The sequence below is a fragment of the Sturnira hondurensis genome, unplaced genomic scaffold (assembly GCF_014824575.4).
Source record: "Sturnira hondurensis isolate 20B ecotype Veracruz unplaced genomic scaffold, ASM1482457v3 Scaffold0014384, whole genome shotgun sequence".
Taxonomy (NCBI): Eukaryota; Metazoa; Chordata; class Mammalia; order Chiroptera; family Phyllostomidae; genus Sturnira; species Sturnira hondurensis.
Window position 1 is genome coordinate 1,691,315 of NW_028087015.1, and position 18,516 is coordinate 1,709,830.

Genomic DNA, 18,516 nt, shown 5'->3' on the forward strand with positions numbered 1-18,516 from the left:
TCACACCTTTCTTTAAGAAGAAATGTAATATACTTTTTCAATGTCTCTGGGGCAGGAGACAATTTCCTGAGAGTGATATTTATATGATACTGCAAGTGATTACTCAGAGGACTCTTTTCCTCACATTCTTCATATTTATGTAGGACTTTAAGGTAAGAAAGCATGTTCATGTAAACTATTTCATCTGATTCTCCTAATTACCCTGTGATGTCAGCAGAACAGGAATTGGAATGCCTGCTCTATTTCTCAGGTGGGAAATAGCCTCAGAGAAGTAAAATGACTTGCCCAAGTTCTCTCAATCCATAAGCGATGGACCTGGGCCCCCTTCCAGTCCAGGCTCCTCCCACTACACCATGGTGCATGCCTTCTTTAAAGGAAGGTGGTTGGTTATCCGTTTCCGTTTGCTTAGACTGTGTTTTGCCAAACGCATCTTTGGATGTGTTTTGCTGTTGAGGATGAAATTTTAGGATGACCAGAAAAGTTTAAACATTTGTTTAGTAGCCTTAGCACAGTGCCAAGCACATAGTCTCTCCAACTGACTCCCTTTTCTTTAAGCATCTGCTTTGAAATCTCCCAATGAAGAACTTTCTTTAACCCCACCCACTCTTCAGCTCTTTCAGGAGGCAACACTCTTTCTTAAACTATGCGAGTAAAAGCGCAGTCTTTGCATTGAGCCTAAATATAAGGCCCTAATCCACCTTCTAGTTAGGCTTGGAGAGGTCATCTTATTTCTCTAAACATCAGTTTCTCCATCTATAAAATGGAATAAATAATGCTTCTTTGCTCCATGGCTGGTGTGGCTCAGTGGGTTGAGTGCCAGCCTATGAACCAAAAGGTCACAGGTTCGATTCCCAGTTAGGGCACATGCCTGGGTTGCAGTCCAGGACCCAGTAGGAGGTACATGAGAGGCAACCACACATTGATGTTTCTCTCCCTTTCTTTCTTCCTCCCTTCCCCTCTCTCTAAAAATAAATTTTTTAAATCTTTAAAAGAAATAGCACCTCTTTGATAAAACATGTGATAAGGAGCTATGCAAGATAAAAACAACAGCCTGCTTAGTGACTGACACATGGTAAGTGCTCAATAAGTAGTAATTACCGTAGTGATTGTATTAGTAGTAGTGATACAGTAGTGGTAATATTAGTAGTACATCTCAGGTCACTGTGACTATGATGCAACAACTGGACTGTTGGAAATGGAGTAGGGGGACAGTAACGCTAACTACCTCCTATGCGCCCGAGGGTTGGAGCACAGACAAGGTCCGAGGTGGCTGAGTTCAGCCTGGTGAGGAATGCTTGAGCTTTCACTCTCCTTAAACACATCTTGCACCACAATGGGGATACTTGCAATCCTGCTTCAAAGCTATTTCTAAGGAGAAACAGAGCCAAGGCTAACATTCTCGACTGTGCCCTCTCTTACTCAGATGGCTCTGTACATAGCAGTGTCCTCTACTGGGTCAGGTTGGGGAGGAACAAGGAGGAATTCCACTCTGCTGTTTACTAGGCCTGGGTCACCAGCTTGAGGGATGGATTTGTCCCCCTTCTGTTCTGAGACCAGAGGTGGGTGTCGGTGAGGTGGCCCAGGCAGCAGCAGAGGTGCACAGAGCAGCCACACTCACTCGGGAGGGTGACCTCCTTCCTTCACTCCACTTCCCAGCTCCGGCAGCACCACCGCAAGACTCAGTACTTCCATCGGCACCCAGAGAGTGCGTGCCCTTCCTTCCAGCATGCAGGGCACCTCTCCCACTCACCGATCTGGGGCAACTAACAAAACAGCCTCCCCCGTGAGGACAGCTTCCTGCTTCCACAGCCTCTCTCGAAGAAAGGGACCGGGAGCTATTGGAGCGGGCCAAACCCTTGAAGGTGGCCGAAAGTCTGCGTGAGAAGGTCAGGAAGTCTGCACAACGGATGCGTGTGTGCCAGGAAATGCACTGGGCCATCCTGGGGCTGGGTCTTCAGCTATTTTTGGCAAGGGTGGGTGGTATGTAAAGAGACTTCCCATTTTCTGCAGCACAGAGCCACCAGACACAGCAGTCAGAGCACTTCTTTCTCCGAGATCACTCTTCTGAACACCTCTCTGGTTGCCGTGAATCACCAAGGCCCTCATCGATGAGCCCACCAAGCTGGGGTGGCCCTGGTCCCATGATGGCGTCCCCTGTCAGCAGCTTCCTGCTGGCGGTGCTGTTTTCTGCCAGCTGCAAAGCCACCATCTCCTTGGATCAGATGTGCATGGAGGTGAGTCCAAGTCTTCATCCAGATTAAACTGCCTGGCAATTTTGAGATTCAGTCTGCAGTCCCAGCTGAGCCTCGGCACCCCAATATCCACTTTATGCCTTTGAAAGGGCAATGAGGTATGTGGAAGTTTTTCTTTCTTGTGAAGAAGGAGCCAAGAGCTCAGCCACAGAGCCTTAGCAGGAAGAGGTGAGAGTTTTCCTCTTCTGCAAACAATGTCCCCCAAATAATCCTAATTGGGACATAAAATATCAACAGGGTAGCTGTGCAAAAGCCGACCGGCACACCTGCTGCCAGTGCTGAGGCGCTGTTCGCCCAACACTGCAGCACATGGCCACTGCTCCCACCAGTGCTTCGGTTTCCTGGCTCTCAGAGTGGGGATTAGTCTAGACAACCTGTGCCAGGTTTTACAGCACGTAGCGATCGCTCTGAAGGAGCCTGGCATTCTCCTCCAGTTGGACAGTCCTCCATCTGTTTCCCTAACCCACAGGAGTGGTATCCGAAATCAGAGCCAAATTGCACCTTCTGTTTGGAACCATAGCATTTATCAACCTGTGGGAAATTCTTAAAAGAGGTGATAAGAAAGATAAAGAAGGGCCTCCGTCAGTCTTCTGCCATCTTCTAAAAACGCTCCAACCTTCCTCCCATTGTCTGTGACCACAGCAAGTATACAGCAACATGCAGCCTGTCGAACAGGAGCTGGGGGAGGACCATGAGTCTTGGTGCCTGGGTGGGCTGCTTTTCTAGGCTGCGGCTAATAGCAGAAGTGGAGGCAGGGGAAGCATGATGCACAAAGGTGGTGGTTGGGAGCCACGAACAGGAGAAAACTAAGAGAGAATGCTAAGGGATCAGGGAAGAACAAGGATTCCAGCCAGGACTGGAACAGGCCTGGGAGCAGAGAGGAATAATAGAGCCTTGTGAGTCAGGTATCAGGATGGAATCAGTACACACTAAGACTAAGTGGGGGCACAGCGCCTGGGGAAGGGGAGGCTGGAAAGGTGGATACTTTTGTTCAGGCTGCCATAGCAAAGTGCCCCAGACTGGGCGGCTTAAACATACAAACAAAAAAAACCCTTATTTTCTCATAGTTCTGGAGACTAGAAATCCAAGATCAAGGTGTTGGCAGGGTTGGTTTCTTCCCAGATCTTTCTCCTTGGCTTGTCGGTGGCCATCTTCTCTCTGTATCTTCACATGGCCTTGCTTCTGTACATCCATCCCGACGGAAGGAAGGAGACTCCCTTCTGTCTGTCTCCAAACTTATTCTTAGGAAAACACCAGTCATATTGAATTGGGGTCCACTGTAATGATCTCCTCTTAATTTAATTACCTATTTAAAGACTATTTCCAATAAAGGCACATTCTGATGTACCTGGTTAGGAATTAAACATAAGGATGGGGAAGGGCACAATTTATTCTATAACAGAAGAGAGTAAGTAAGAGGTTCTCAGCCCAACCCAGAAGGCTGCCTCCTCATTCAAGGTCAATCTCACACAGACATGTGGCCGGCATGATAAAAGGACAGGAGTGAGCACGCAACCTCCTCACTGATCGGATAGTTATGCCACCCACCTCTCATAACACCCTCAGGTAGGACAGTATGACCATTACATTCCAGCTCATTGGGAAGCTGATTTTTTTTAAACACCACACTCTTAAGCCTACCCCTTCAACTCTTAAACCCCCATATTTCTGCAAACCCCGTCAGCCCTTCTGAAGCCCACAGGAGAGTTCCAGGAGATCTGGAAAGCCAGTGGAAACACTGGGCCAGTCCAGTTTCCTACTGAGGACACCAGGCACCAGAGCTGCCAGCTCCTTTCTGCAAACGGCCCCTGTGTTGGTGGAGGGAAGGGAAAGCGGCAGGGAGAGCACCTTGCCTTCTGAGACATTCAGGTGGCAAGGGTGGCGCTGAGGGTCCCAGGATCTCCAGCCTGCCCCCAAGCTGCAGCGACACCTTTTCTTTTTGGCTAAGTTTGTACTGAAACCTTCCAATACAACAACCTCCTTGCAGCCTTCCGTGTGGAAGAAGTCGGATTTTAAATGCTCCGGTACCTAGTCCATGAACACTGGACATCCATTTTCCTGGACCTCTTCTATCACGTAGGTGTTCTCGGCAGCAGGATTCTAAGGCTGTGTGAGTACTGAGCCCTTACTCAAGTGAGCAATGGGGAAATACAAAAATAGATGAGAATTGTTCTGGAAGGTAAAGAACTTCTAGGCTGCAGGCAAGTAGGAAAAAAGGGGGAGTGGTAGAGGAGGAAGTTTGACTTAAGGGTTCAACCCTTTTCAAGTGCAAATGACCACGGTTAGCCTGCCCTTCTGCCTTACTTTCCTTTCCTCTTTAGCTCTTCCCCTGCAGCTTAAGCATAACTAACCACATACTGTATAGATAGATGTTCATGTAACCACCACTACCTCATTAGCATATATCTTGAAAACAAGGTTTCATTTTGTTCTTAGTTTAGTGAAGTTTTTATTGAAATAAAATGTAAATGCAAAAGAGTTCACCAATCCTAAGTGTACCATTCAATGAGTTTTTACTAAGTTACTACAGCCACATAGATTGAGAAACAGCTTTCTCAGCACTTCCGAAGCCCCCACCCCCCTCCCAGTCTCCAGCCCCGAGGACATCCAGCACTCCACTTTTCATCAGCACTGACTGGCTGAACCTCTTTTTGAATTTTATATACATGGGACCAGCAAGCATGTACTTTTTTGTGTCTGGCTTTTTTTGTTCAGCATTGAAGGTATGGGATTTATCGATGATGGTCTGTGAACCAATCCTTTGTTCATCTTCATCACTGAACAGTTTTCTGCTGCATTCTTGAGCCACCGTTTATTTATCCGTTCTACTGTTAATGGACATTTGCAGTTTGCAGTTTTGGGGCTCTCATGAACGCTGCTGCTTTGGAATTCTTATCTACATCTTTAGTGAGCAATTGCACAAATCATTATTAGGTGTAGGCCAGGGTGTGGGTGCATTTGGTCATAAAGTATACACATGTCTAAGTTGAGCAGATATTGCCAGTTTCCAAATTGTTGACACCCATTTATATTCATCGGCAACGTATATCAATTCTGTTCAATTTGCTATTGTTTGTTTTACAAACCCATCCTGGTAGACGGATAGTGGTATTTCTCTGGGATTTAAGTTTTATTTTCCTGATGAATAATTAAACTCAGTTCATTTTCATACTTTTGTTGGCCATTTGCATATCCTTGTGTGTGTGGACGAAGTACCTTTTCAAGTCTTTCACCCATATTCTTTTGGGTGTCAGTCTTTTTTTTTTTATATTGAGTTGTGTTTTTTACGTACTGTGCACACACGTCCTGAATCAGATAGCAAATATCTTCTCCCTCTGTGTGGCTTGTCTTTCCACTCTCCTACGGATACCTTTTGATCAACAGACATCTTCAATTTTAAAGTAGCTGGATTTATCACTGGTGCTTCACTTTCAGTGCATTTCTGTCCCATTCGAAAAATTCTGCCTACTCAAGGCCATAAAGGCATTATCATTTGTTTTCTTCTAAAATTTATGTTTTGTACTTGTATCTATTTCTAGGTTTCACATTTAGAGCTATAGTCCATCTGGAATTGCTTTTTGCATATGAAGTGACGTAAGAGTCAAGGTGAACCTTTTACTAAAAGTTTTGTTTGAAGATATTTCAAACTTAGACAAGTTCTGAAAATAATACAATGAACACCCAACAGCTTTCCATGGAGAACCTTCCATTGTCAGATGCTACATGTTCTGTGTGTGTGCGCGCATGCACACACCACGACGGACAAGATTAGACCCATGACCAAGTCTTTGGAGGCTGCCAAACATGTGAAGCATAGCTGGAATTCAGTATTCTGTGATTTGGATTTAGGTGACATTTTAGATGTGCTCTTGAATAACTACTTGGAGCGGGTAGGCATGCCTCCTCATTTCAAATAGGCTCGTCTCAGCTATTCTGTACACTCAAAACCATGGTTGGAGACAACCTTTCAGTCCTAAGTATGGGGGAGAAGAAGCGTGCTTAGTAAAGCTTCTTTCTAGGAGAAGTCCAAGTTCATGGATACAAACGCTTCCTAATCGCTCCAGACAATGCCATGATGCTGTGATGATCCAGTGAAATACTACCTCCTCTTGGGAGAGCTTGACACACATTATCCAATTAATCCTGAGCTGGCCTGTGAAAAAGGGTTGTTGTCCTCCATTTACAGCCGGGGGAAAGGAGGCTCAGAGAACACAGCTGAGTGGCTGAGAGCTGGGATATGAGCCCAAGTCGTCTGAATGCAGACAAACAGAAAACGAACCGCACGTAATTGGAATGCCCTTTGCCCAGAGGAATCAGATTGACAACAAAGTCTGACGACTGTGCCCTCTTGGGAATGCTTTGTTTTACATGCAGAGAGTAATTGTTACTCTGGGGTTTGGCTCCGTCAAATTGCTATCTCTGAATAAAGGCGTGATTAACAGGGGAGGGTTGGGGTTCAGCCTCCCAGACTTCTTACATGTGGCGGAGCGGGCTGCTGCGTATGCCAAGTATGGATGAGACATCCAAAAAGGTGAGAATCAGCACCAGAGTGAAACTCAAAAGATTCTAAATTAGAAAATGATTTCAACACTTGCGAGAGGAGAAAATACAGTGGGACAGCAGGGAGTTACAGATACAGCGGAAAGGAGCAAAAATAAGATCCTGATTGAAAAAATGCAAATGAATACCTGCAGGGAGAAGGGACTGCAAACACAGGCACAGCACCTGGGAGTCCTGCTCTGTGTAAAAGGCACAGCTCTGACACGGAGGAAGGGGTTGGTGCAGGCCCCAGGTCACAGTGGTCCTGGGTAGATGCCCCATGATTTGCGATAGGAGTGGGCAGGGGGCAGCTGCCCTGAATCCCAGGTAGCCTTGCACGGCCCTGCTAACTGCGTGAGTTCACAGCCAGAAGGGTGCTGTCTCCCTTGAAACCAGCCAAAGTGGAAGAGCGAGAAAGTGACTTTGGAAATTGACCCCATGTGGAAGTCTAGAGCAGCAATATTCAACCTTTTACATCTCATGGCACACACATAAATGAATTACTACAATTCTGTGGCACACCAAAAATATATTTTTTCCTATCTGACAAAAAATAGGCATGATTTTCATACATTCACACCAGATGGCTACTGTGTTGGCTGTTGTCATTTTTTTATTTGGCACTCTAAAGAAAAAGAGGTCAGGGCCCTTGACAAAATAGTCAGGCAATGAATGTTTTAAAAATTCTTGCAGCACACTGGTTGAAAATCACTGGTCTGGAAAATGAAGGCTGGGTTTATAGGAAGTGCTCATGTGGAGCTCAGAGAAACCACAGGGGCTGCGAAAGCGGTGGTGGGTGTCTGCCCGGAAAAGCAACTGAACACACCGTCCTGGCCCCCAGCCCAGCTCTGGGCAATGGCAGTAGCCACACTGCGCTCCTTTCCTGCATTCTGTCCTTTTCTTCTCTTGCATTTTCATTCTACTGCCCTGAAATCCTGTGTTACACTCTCAGAGTTTGTTCTCAAAACGTTCTGATATGAATCTTGACAGCGAGAAAGATGTAACCTCATTCATGCAGTATTTCTTCCAAAAATATATGACCTGAACAAATCATGAGGACAGATAAAAAACCCCAAGTGAGGGCTATCCCATAAACTATGATCCTGTGTTCATTAAAAACAAACAAAAAAAGCAATGCCATGAGAGATAATGAAAGGCTGAGGAACTGTCTCAGATTAAAGGAGACTAAAGAGACAAGGAAAATAAATGCAATATGTGACCCTGGATTGGAAAAACAAAAATTACTACAATAGGCAATATGGGACTACTGGCAAAATTTGAATATAGACTGTATGTTGGATAATAATATTATATTGCCTTGGCCGAGTGACTCAGTTTGTCGGCGTGCTGTCCTACACACAAAAAGGGTGCAGTTTAGATTCTGGGTCAGGGCACATACCTAGGTTGCAGGTTCAAGCCCCAGTAGGAGGCACCCAATTGGTGTTTCTCTCTCTCTCTCTCTTCCTCTTTCTCTAAAATGAATAAACATATCCTCAGGTAATAATGAAACATTTTAAAATAATATCATATTAATGTTAAGTATTCTGACTTTGTGGTAATTGGCACTGTGGTTGTATAAGAATATCCTTTGCCTTAAAAGATTTAGGGGTGAAGGGTCATGGCATCTGCACTGACTTTTCAAAACAAACAGAATGGGGGTATGTGTATGTGTGTGCATGAGTGTGCACACCTGGTGCCCAAAGAAATGCATTGAACATTGCTTGCATGATTCCAGAGCATGAGGGGTTTTGGCATCACCACCCGTAATATCGGAAATGGTGATTGTGATTGTACTGGAGTGTGAATGTGAAAGCAAAAGAGAGACGCCAGCGCTTTCTCTGATATGTGTTTGCTTTGCAAATTCTCCTATCAGCTGCAATTCTTGTCATTTGCCTCTTTCTCCCAGAAATCCAAGGCAGAGAGCTCACTGTGGTTTCTCCCTAATTGGAGATGCATGTCACCACACAGGCTCATGAAGGCTCCTCACGACTCCTCGATAGTGTGAAGTCCCCTGGTTGGCAGTTTCTCAGCAGGTTCAAACTGAGCTACCTCATTTCCCTGCCTTTCCTTTCTCTAGGAGCTCCCGCAGGCCCCTGGCTCAGTAGAGCTCCAGCTCCATCCTCAACTTTCTGAATCACATTAGTGAAGTAAAGTGTTTAGCAAAGTACAAAAGAGGAATAATTCAGGCACCATAGGCACTTACATATTCTGGAGGAGGGAACTGTCAGAGTGGAGGCTTTCTGCCGTGGGGCCAGAATAGAGCAAGACGAACGGAGGAAAGGCCCCTCTCTCCAAGTGCACGTGACGTCAGTGATGCCAAGGGAGACCAGAAAAGAAAAACGGCCCCTCAAAGCTAATCTGAACCTTAACAGCTACTGGGGCAGCACCTGCACATACCACCTCTCTCTGGTTCACCACGTTCATGGGCACCACAGAGGGGTCTAGCAACATGTGTTTGTTTCTTGTCCCCACCAGTCAGCTAAATCTGAGTTTTAACTGCAAAGTGTGCATTTCAAGGACATTCGGTGAATTTGTGGCAATGCCTGGAGGACTTTGGGTCTATAAAACAAAATATAAATTAGAAAGAAATGTAAGTGAGGCACATTCATCAGTGACATTCATAATATCATCACAATATAGAAAATGGTGATTTCTTGGGCATGAGCATGACCACTGTAACTACAAAAAAGTGTGCCACTCAGCAGAAGTTTCCAGCTACGCAGGCCTGTTTGCAGCTCAGGATGAGGAAAGCTGCTGATCTAGAGTTTGACGGAGCAGGTCTTTCCCAGACCAGGGCAGTCTCAGAGGGGCCTTTGTGAGACCCCCACATGGTGCAGGGAATGGCGGAGTCTGGAAGGTTGGATGAAATCGAGTGGAACCTGAGAGGGTCTGAGAGATGGCCCCCAACTGCATTTTCCTTGGAGAGTATTTCAAAACAGATGCCATCAGACTTACACACCTGTCCACTGTGTTTTATCCTAGACATTATCCAGGTAAATTATGACCCCTTAATTCTACAGACTTCTCCCAACCCCCTCCCATTTTACCAGTTAGTCCCAGGTTTATAACTTGAGTTAGGGAATCTAACTAGCAGTTGCTGGCAGACTTCTACAAACTCAACTCTCCTGGGACACAGGGGCAAGTTGTATTCTGAACTTATGTGAAGGTTGGGGTGGCCCAAAAACAACAGCAGCTGTGGAGACCCGAAATTGATTCACACTTCAAACCTGCAAGGTCCCATGACCTAAGGTCTGTACCCCACTGCTAGCCCATTTAAATATACTAAGAAAATTTCTAAACATGTACAAACGTAATTAGTTACAAGGAATCTGTATGTACTCATCACTCAACATTCAACAACCATCAACATTTTATCTACTAATCTCATCTATCAACTCCTCCCCCGCTTTCTGCCAGAGTATTTTAAAGCAAATCTTGAAGATCGTGTCATTTTACTTCAAAATACTTCAAAATGCATCTGAAAAAAAATAAGAACATTTCTCTTATTCCTAAGAACATATATAATTCTTTAGTATTCTTTGATATTCTGTCTGCATTCAAAGTTTCTTGATAGTCTATTAAAGTGTTTTCCTAAATGCATTATTTGAACTAAAATTTAAACCAGGGCTACTCTATTATCTGTTGGTTATTCTCATAAGTAACTTTGATGTCTCTTTTTCTGAGAGCAGTCTTCTCTCTCCTCCCCCACCCTCCTCTCTCCACTTCCATGCACAGCATTCACATGCTTATACAGCAGTCCGTTGTTCTGTGAATGCCCCACCTTCTGCATTTGGCTGATCGCTACCTTGTGCTGCTGTTGAACTCAAACCCCCCATACCCTTAATAGACTGGAAATGAAGCCTGAAGACAAACTGAATTCAAGTTTTAATGGGGGGGGGGCAGGGGCCAAGAATGTGTATAGTTAAAATTGTATCACATCAGAAAGTCTCAATCATCTAATTTGTTGTTACTGATCTAGTTTTCATTTGTTTTCAAAATGAAATAAAACATTTCCATGCATCCCAAGTCCAACCTCTAAAACAAAGCATATTCAAAGAAGTCTTATTTCAATTCTTGCTCCTCTATCTGCTCTCCCTTTCAAGACAACAAGTTATGAGTTTTTCCCCATGTTTTTTTTCAAATGTAAGAAAATACAAACATACCTTTCTCACTGAAAAAACAGTATACAATATAGTACATATACACCCCATGTACTATATACACTAACTATGTACATTCGACACATTGCTTTTTCCACCACACAATATACCTGAATATCACCCCATATCAGTGTGTGGAGATCTTACTCATTTCATTTTTAGCTGCTAAAGGTTCCCTTTTGTGAACGTGCCATATTTTGTTCAATTAATCCTATAGTGATGGGCAATCTTGTTATGATCAATCTTCTAATACAAAAAATGCTAAAATGAATAATCTTATGCACAAGTCATATTGTGTTTTTGCAAGTATATATTTAGTGAAGACTCCTAGAAGTAGGACTGCTGCTCAAAATATAACATGCATATAGATTTGTTGGTCAAATTACAAAGTCTGTTATTAATTTGCATTGTTTCTCTCATCAGAAAGAAGCCAACAAAACATATAACTGTGAAAATTTAGGTCTCAGAGAAATTCCTGACACTCTGCCAAACACAACAGAATTTTTGGAATTTGGCTTTAATTTTTTACCTGCAGTTCAGAGCACCACTTTCAGCAGACTCGTAGATCTTATCTTTTTGGATTTAACCAGGTACGTATCTGAGTTCCCTGTGTTCGGCTGATGTTTCACTTAAGCAATAACACAACTTGTATTCCAGTTGTTTCCCCAGCCTTCCGTGGGCCACAGGGACATACTCATCAGGGTGTTTACCCTCTCCCATGAAATAGCCTTACGCAGGTGGAATAAGGCTATTTAATTTTTTAAAAAGCACTCAGTGAAGAAGACAGTGACTTGTCCAACTACAGTAGGTCAATCGTGCTGTTTATGAAGTTCTAAGCAACATTGATAACAGAACTGAAAATAAATTTTGTACTAAATCAGATGCATATTGTACTATATTATTAGGTGATAACATTTTTTAAAACTTTACAGGATAAACAAATTATCTGCACATTTTTTCCTACAAATTGGGAAAAGAGTTCCATGCTTTGGTTTTAGAGGTCAAATCAGGATTTCAACTCCTGACCCAGTGTTTATGAGCCAGTGGGCAGAAGTACCACAAGGAGGTAAAGGAAGCAAACAAGAGGGAAACACAGTGTGTGTGTGTGTGTGTGTGTGTGTGTATGTGAGAGAGAGAGAGAGAGGGAGGGAGAAAGGGCCCTGCATGTGGATGGGTCTGCACTCTCTGCACAGCTGTTCCTCTGGTTGTTCAACTTAAGCTTGTGCAGTGTGGGAGTTCACCACGCTAATAGTGTATCACCTGTATAAGAGGGATGGTAAATATGATCATACGGCTTATGACAGATGAGAAAATGGAGGCTCAAGAAGATTTTGTGAGCTGGCTTAAGGTCACAGGGTAAGGAAACTGGGCCTCTGCTCTCCTGACTCCCAGTCCAGATTCCCCCCAATGACATCAGGCCACCTCCCCAGCCAGGACTCCATGCGCACGTGTTCAGAAACCCTTGCAAGAACTGAAAGAGAAAAAGATTACTGTGCTACCTACCTATTATGCCCCAAGGAAGTCGACTTTCCCTCTTCTTCTCCATTTCTCATTTTTAGATTAAATGAGTTTGACCGCCTTTTTAAGGAGTACATGGGCCGGGACATTTTCTCCAGCTAGAGAAGTCTAAGTCTCCCTCACTTTCAAAGAGTGATAATAATATGACCTCGAGCTTTCTAAAAGCCTTTTCCTCTTCTCTCCCCACCCCTTGACTTTTATCTGGCCACAAATCAGACACTACTTTTATTACTCTAAACAGTCCTTGTGTCTTTAGCTGTGCCAACATGCTTTCTATATTCTTTGCTCATTCTTCCATCTTGCTTTTCAGATCATCCTCTCTGGAAAATTTTTTCTTTTTTCTGTAGTACACCTGAGAAATTCATTTAGTGAGACTCTGCTGGCAGTAAACTCCCTTGGTTTTTGTTTTTTATGAAAATGTCATTATTTCACTCAGATTCTTGAAAGACAATATTTTCTGACATATAATTCTAGCTTGACAGTGTTTTTTTCTCAGCCCTCAATGCCATCATTCTGGTCTCCCATTATTGCTGCTGGGCAGTCACAGAGCTTTGTTCATAGGCAGGTAATCTGTCTTTTTCTTTCTGGATGTTTTCAATAGCTTCCCTTGGTCTTTGGCATTCTGTACTAGCACAGCAATGCACTGTGTAGACTGTTGGCCTCCTTGAATGTGATTTGGCTCTCTTTTGTCAATTCTACTATCATAGCCACTATCGGTTGAGACCTTGGCTTGCCTCCATTTGCTCTTTCATCTCCCCTGGATCTTCAATTAGACTTATATTGTGTCTTCTCATCTATCCTTCATGAACCTTAGTATTACTATTATTTTTTTGCTTTCTATGTCTGTGGCGTTTTTTTTTTGGACTGTATTCTAGGTAATTTTCTCATATTTACTTCTAGTCCATTAATATCCTCTTCAGCTGAGCCTAATCTCCTGTAGAGACTATACATGGGCTTTCTCATTTCAATTACTGTCTTTTTCCATTTCAATAAGTTTCATTGATTTTCACGTTACATACAAGGGGAAACCCCCCAAAATAGAATTTATTTATAAAACTTGTGTATTTATTCTTACATGTTTAAACTTCAGTCACCTCCAAAGTGCTCTCCATTTGATGCAATACACCTAATGAGACTTTTTTGCAGTACTCAAAACATTTTTTGAACTCGTTGATTTTGATGCTTTTTAGTGCTTCTGCCGTTTTTTGTTTCACCTCTTCCACACAGACAAAACATTTCCCTCTGGGGATTTTTTTCATCTGGGAAATCAAAAAAAGTGGCTCAGTGGGAGATCAGGTGAATGGGGGGGGCGGGGCATGAGGGTCATGACTTTTTTGTCCAAAAACTGCTCAACACTCAGTGTAGTGCAGGCAGTTGTGCTTGTAAATCACCCATCACTAAATGGGAAAATATGCTGAAAGAGTCTTCAAAAAATGCACTGAAGCCAAATGCAGCCTCTCACAACAACACCAGCTAATGCTCTGATACAGACGGGTTCCTAGAACACTCATCCAAGCAGGGGAAGCCTGAACTACAAGGGGCCTCCCTCCAGAAGACAGTTCTTCTGCCTTTTTTTGATACAGACCTATTTATCTATGCTCTGATAATATACATCAACTATAGACTATATCACGTATATTATCAGATCCATCTGATAATTCTTAGTATCCACTGCTAATTCTGGTACCAGAATATCTGGTATCTGGTATACTTATATATCACATATATTCTCAGATCCACTGATAATTCTGGTACCTTCTTTTTTTTTAAACTTGATTCTGTAGAACTATTTCCCCCCTGACTTTAACTAATATGTTTTGCTTATAAGTCAGTTTTTATTTTGAACTCATTTTTCTTATGGAAATGTGTGTAAATCTTTGTTTAAAATGCTTTCCTGGAATTAGATAATACCAGCGAATTATTAATATTGTTTTGTGTGACAAAAACAATATGGCTACATATTGGCATTATGGCTACAAAAACACGCCTTGATGTTGTTACAGATACCTACTCAAATATGTGTGGGATATCCAGGGTTTGCTTTAAAACAGTTCAGGAGAGAGAGGTGGGAATAGATAATGCAAGGGAACATACCTGGCAAAACCTTGAGAGTTGCTGCATCTGTGAGATAAATATATGAAGGTTCATTGCATTATTCTCTTTGCTGTTATGTAAATTTGAAAGCTTTCCTTATTAAAAATTAAGTACATCAATCTGGAAAAAGTTTCTATCTACTTCTGCCAGTTATCTGAAGTTACTATCATTCTGGAATGACTTTAAACTAAAATTTCCACTTGGGTTTCTTTTGGGAGGTCCACAGAAGTAGCATAAATTTGTGCCTCTGTCCTCATGAGTAGAAGCTATGGTTAGGGAATCTCAGACACTTTTCTTGTTCTTTTTTTCTTGTTCCACTCAGAGCCAAGGCCAAGAGAAAAACAAATCCTTAAGGTCCCTCTCTGTGAGCTTTCTTTTTTAAGGTCATCTACTGAAAAGATTATGCTTGAGCGTCTTGGTAGTTTGCCGGGTTTTGGTAGGACCTCCTACCCTATCTCCAAGCTTTGTCTCCTGCCACTGATGCATGTGGCAAGATACATTAAAACCAAGACTCTAGGCCACTAGGGACCGACAGATATTGGCAGATATGACAAAGCTAGTGTGCATTCCAGCATTGTTGTCAGGTGCCGTATCAGGGTGCGTGTCTTCGAAGCTCTAGTGTTGCATGGAAAATACTATGGAGTATTTTCACATACATCATTAGATTCACAACCACTCTCCAAAGTAATCCTTATTTCTAGTCTTTATAGTTGAAAAAAAAGAGAGGTTGAGAAAAGTTGTAACTTGACCAGGATGACACAGATTTGTATATAACAGGTCATTATTATGCATTGTATATAACACACATATAACATATATAATGCATTATGTATAACATTTTATGTCACTTAAAATAATATATATTACTTTGATTTTTTCCAATGATCGACCCACTAATTATTCCCCTAGATTCCAAAGACAAACCTCTTAGAGATCAATCTAAAAGAGCAGGATATTTGGAGGAAAAAAGTCTAAATCAGTATGTTTAGAACCGAAGCTAGTCATTAATTCAGCAGGTCTTCTGCGCTTACTGAACATTTTTTATATTTTACTTTGAACAATAATGTACACTGTTTTTACTATACATAAAATGGTGATTTTGTTAGTAGAGGTCACTGTGACAGAGTTTTTTCATTTTTCTAATTAGTTATTGTTAAATGTTATTATCTTCTCCAGGTGCCAGATTAACTGGCTACACGAGGACGCTTTTCAAAGTCATCGCCAATTGAACACACTGGTGCTGACTGGAAACCCCCTGATATTCATGGCAGAAACCTCCCTTGATGGGCCCAGGTCCCTGAAGCATCTCTTCTTAATCCAAACAGGAATATCTAATCTCGAGTTTATCCCAGAGCAAAATCTGAGAAACTTGGAAAGTTTATATCTTGGAAGCAACCACATTTCCTCCATTAAGTTCCCAGAAAACTTCCCAACGCAGAATCTGAAGGTTCTGGATTTTCAGAATAACGCTATACATTACCTCGCAGGGAAAGACGTGAACACTCTGGAGGCCACCAACCTGAGCCTTAATTTGGATGGCAATGACATTAGGGGCATTGAGCCTGGGGCTTTCCGTTCAAAAGTCTTCCAAAGTTTGAGATTTGGAGGGACTCTCGACTTGTCTGTTATATTGAAAGGTCTACAGAACTCTACTACTCAGTCTCTTTGGCTGGGGACATATGAGGACACGGATGAGCAAGACCTCACTACAGCCACGTTTGAGGGACTTTGCGAAATATCTGTTGAGAGCATCAACCTGCAGAAGCACCATTTCTCTCCGTTGCTGTCTACCACGTTTCAGTGCTTCACGCAACTCCAGGAATTAGATCTGACGGCAGCTCACTTGAGAGAGTTACCCTCTGGGATTCAGGGTATGAACTCTCTCAAGAAACTCGTTCTCAATGTAAATCACTTCGAGCAGTTGTGTCAAATCAATGCTGCCAGTTTCCCATCCCTTACAGACCTCTATATCAAAGGCAACCTGCATAAACTTGGCCTTGGTGCTGGCTGTTTGGAGAAACTAGAAAATCTTCAGAGACTTGATTTAAGCCACAGTGATATAGAGGCTTCTGACTGCTGCAATCTGCCACTCAAAAGCCTGCACCGCTTGCAGTACCTAAACCTCAGCTACAATATGCCCATCGGTCTCCAGGGCCAGGCATTCAAAGAGTGCCCTAAACTAGAAGTTCTGGATTTGGCATTCACCCACTTGAGCGTTAGTGCTCCACAAAGCCCCTTCCAAAACCTCCCTCTCCTGCAGACTCTGAACCTCTCTCACTGCCTCCTTGATATGAGCAATCAGCACCTTCTGGAAGGCCTGCTGGATCTCCGGCAACTGAATTTACAGGGAAATCGCTTTCAAGACAGGAGCATCGCAGAGACCAATCTACTTCAGACAGTCAGCAGCTTGGAGGTTCTGATTTTGTCCTTCTGTGAGCTCCTCTCTATAGACCAGCAAGCGTTCCGTGGCCTTGGGAAGATGAGTCACATAGACTTAAGCCACAACAATCTGACAGAAAGTAGCATCGATGCTCTTAGCCATCTTAAGGGGACCCACCTCAACCTGGCCGCCAATGGCATTCACATCATCCCACCCCATCTCCTCCCCACCTTGTCCCGGCAGAACACCATTAATTTAAGCCACAATCCCCTTGACTGCACTTGTTCAAATGTTCATTTCTTGACGTGGTACAAAGAAAACCTGCAAAAACTCGAGGACTTGGAGGAGACAGTGTGTGCAAATCCCCCATCTTTAAGGGGAGTTAAGCTTTCTGAGGTTAGACTGTCCTGCGGGATTACGGCCGTGGGCATTTTTTTTCTTGTAGTATTTTTATTCTTGTTCATCATTCTGCTCATTTTTTCAGTTAAATTCTTCCTTAGGTGGAAATACCAGCACATTTAGTGCTGAAGGTTTCCAGAGATGGCAAATGAATGTGTTCATCAAAGTCACCCTAAGCAGAGGAACTGTTGTCTGTTGGTGACCGGAATTCAAGATTGGTTCCTGTGCCGGGCAGGGACTTCCTCCGCTTCTCCGAGCCCCAGAACTGATGAGCCTCTATGGGAAGCGAACTAAATGAGACCGAAGGGACGGACCGCCATGACAGACACAGAGCCATGTCCTCACATGGAAAGTGGGTGGGACGTGAGGAAGGACCCGGGGCAGGACATGGCCAGAGAAGTCAGCCACAAAGAGGCCACCTCCCTCACACTCATGGACTTCCTTCGAAGCACCTCCCACCCTGATCCGAAAAGGAGACCATCAATGCCCACCTCTTGGCAGTGCTGAGGACCTCGGCTCCTGACTCTCTCTCACACAGTGCGGGGGGCATTGTCTTTGGGTCTCAGTTCCCAGTAACATGGCAGTTGGGGACACTTGTTATGGAGAAAGTCTCAGTGCTCATTTTAATGAAAAAGGGAAAACAAATTTAAAAGAGGCTGAGAAATGAATCTTGTCATCAGATTGACTCCATTAATCTCCCCAATCCTTAGGTACCCGAGGGTCTCTACGATGCCAGCATGGTACAGATCACTACCTCCCCCGCAAATAAACACATACTCCGTCGGGGCCTCCTTCCCCCCAAATTTAGGAGTTTTGTTACATTGGCCACACTCACCCGAGAACCGGGAAGCTCCTTCTGCTAGTCCGAGGTGCTCTCGTTCTTGTGCCACAGAGCCTAACGTACAGGTGGGCTGGGGGCCAAAGGCTCCTCTCCTGGCTGTCTGGTCCCTCCAAGCTTCTTTCCCATAGGAACCATGAGATAAACGGTGATTTGGCTCCCAGGCCAGCACTCCAATGCCTACTCACCTGCGGCAGCAATCAAGATAGCACATTTACAATGAAAACGAGTGGGAGAAAGCACCCAGCAGGCAAGCTGTCCACCAGGAACACAATAAGCTGGCACAGGGAGTGGTTTCTGTTAGGTGTCAGCAAAGGTAGTACCTGCAACAGAGAG

At 43.6% G+C, this 18,516-nt stretch overlaps 1 protein-coding gene across 1 annotated transcript; it reads left to right on the top strand.

Moving 5' to 3' along the window:
- The first annotated feature begins 1,952 nt into the window (after positions 1-1,952).
- Positions 1,953-18,097, top strand: CD180 (CD180 molecule). Its single transcript, XM_037062833.1, has 3 exons — positions 1,953-2,234; positions 11,375-11,541; positions 15,740-18,097. Exons 1-3 carry the CDS (start codon positions 2,109-2,111, stop codon positions 17,463-17,465), a joined length of 2,019 nt encoding a protein of 672 aa, XP_036918728.1. The 5' UTR covers positions 1,953-2,108; the 3' UTR covers positions 17,466-18,097.
- Positions 18,098-18,516: the final 419 nt, after the last annotated feature.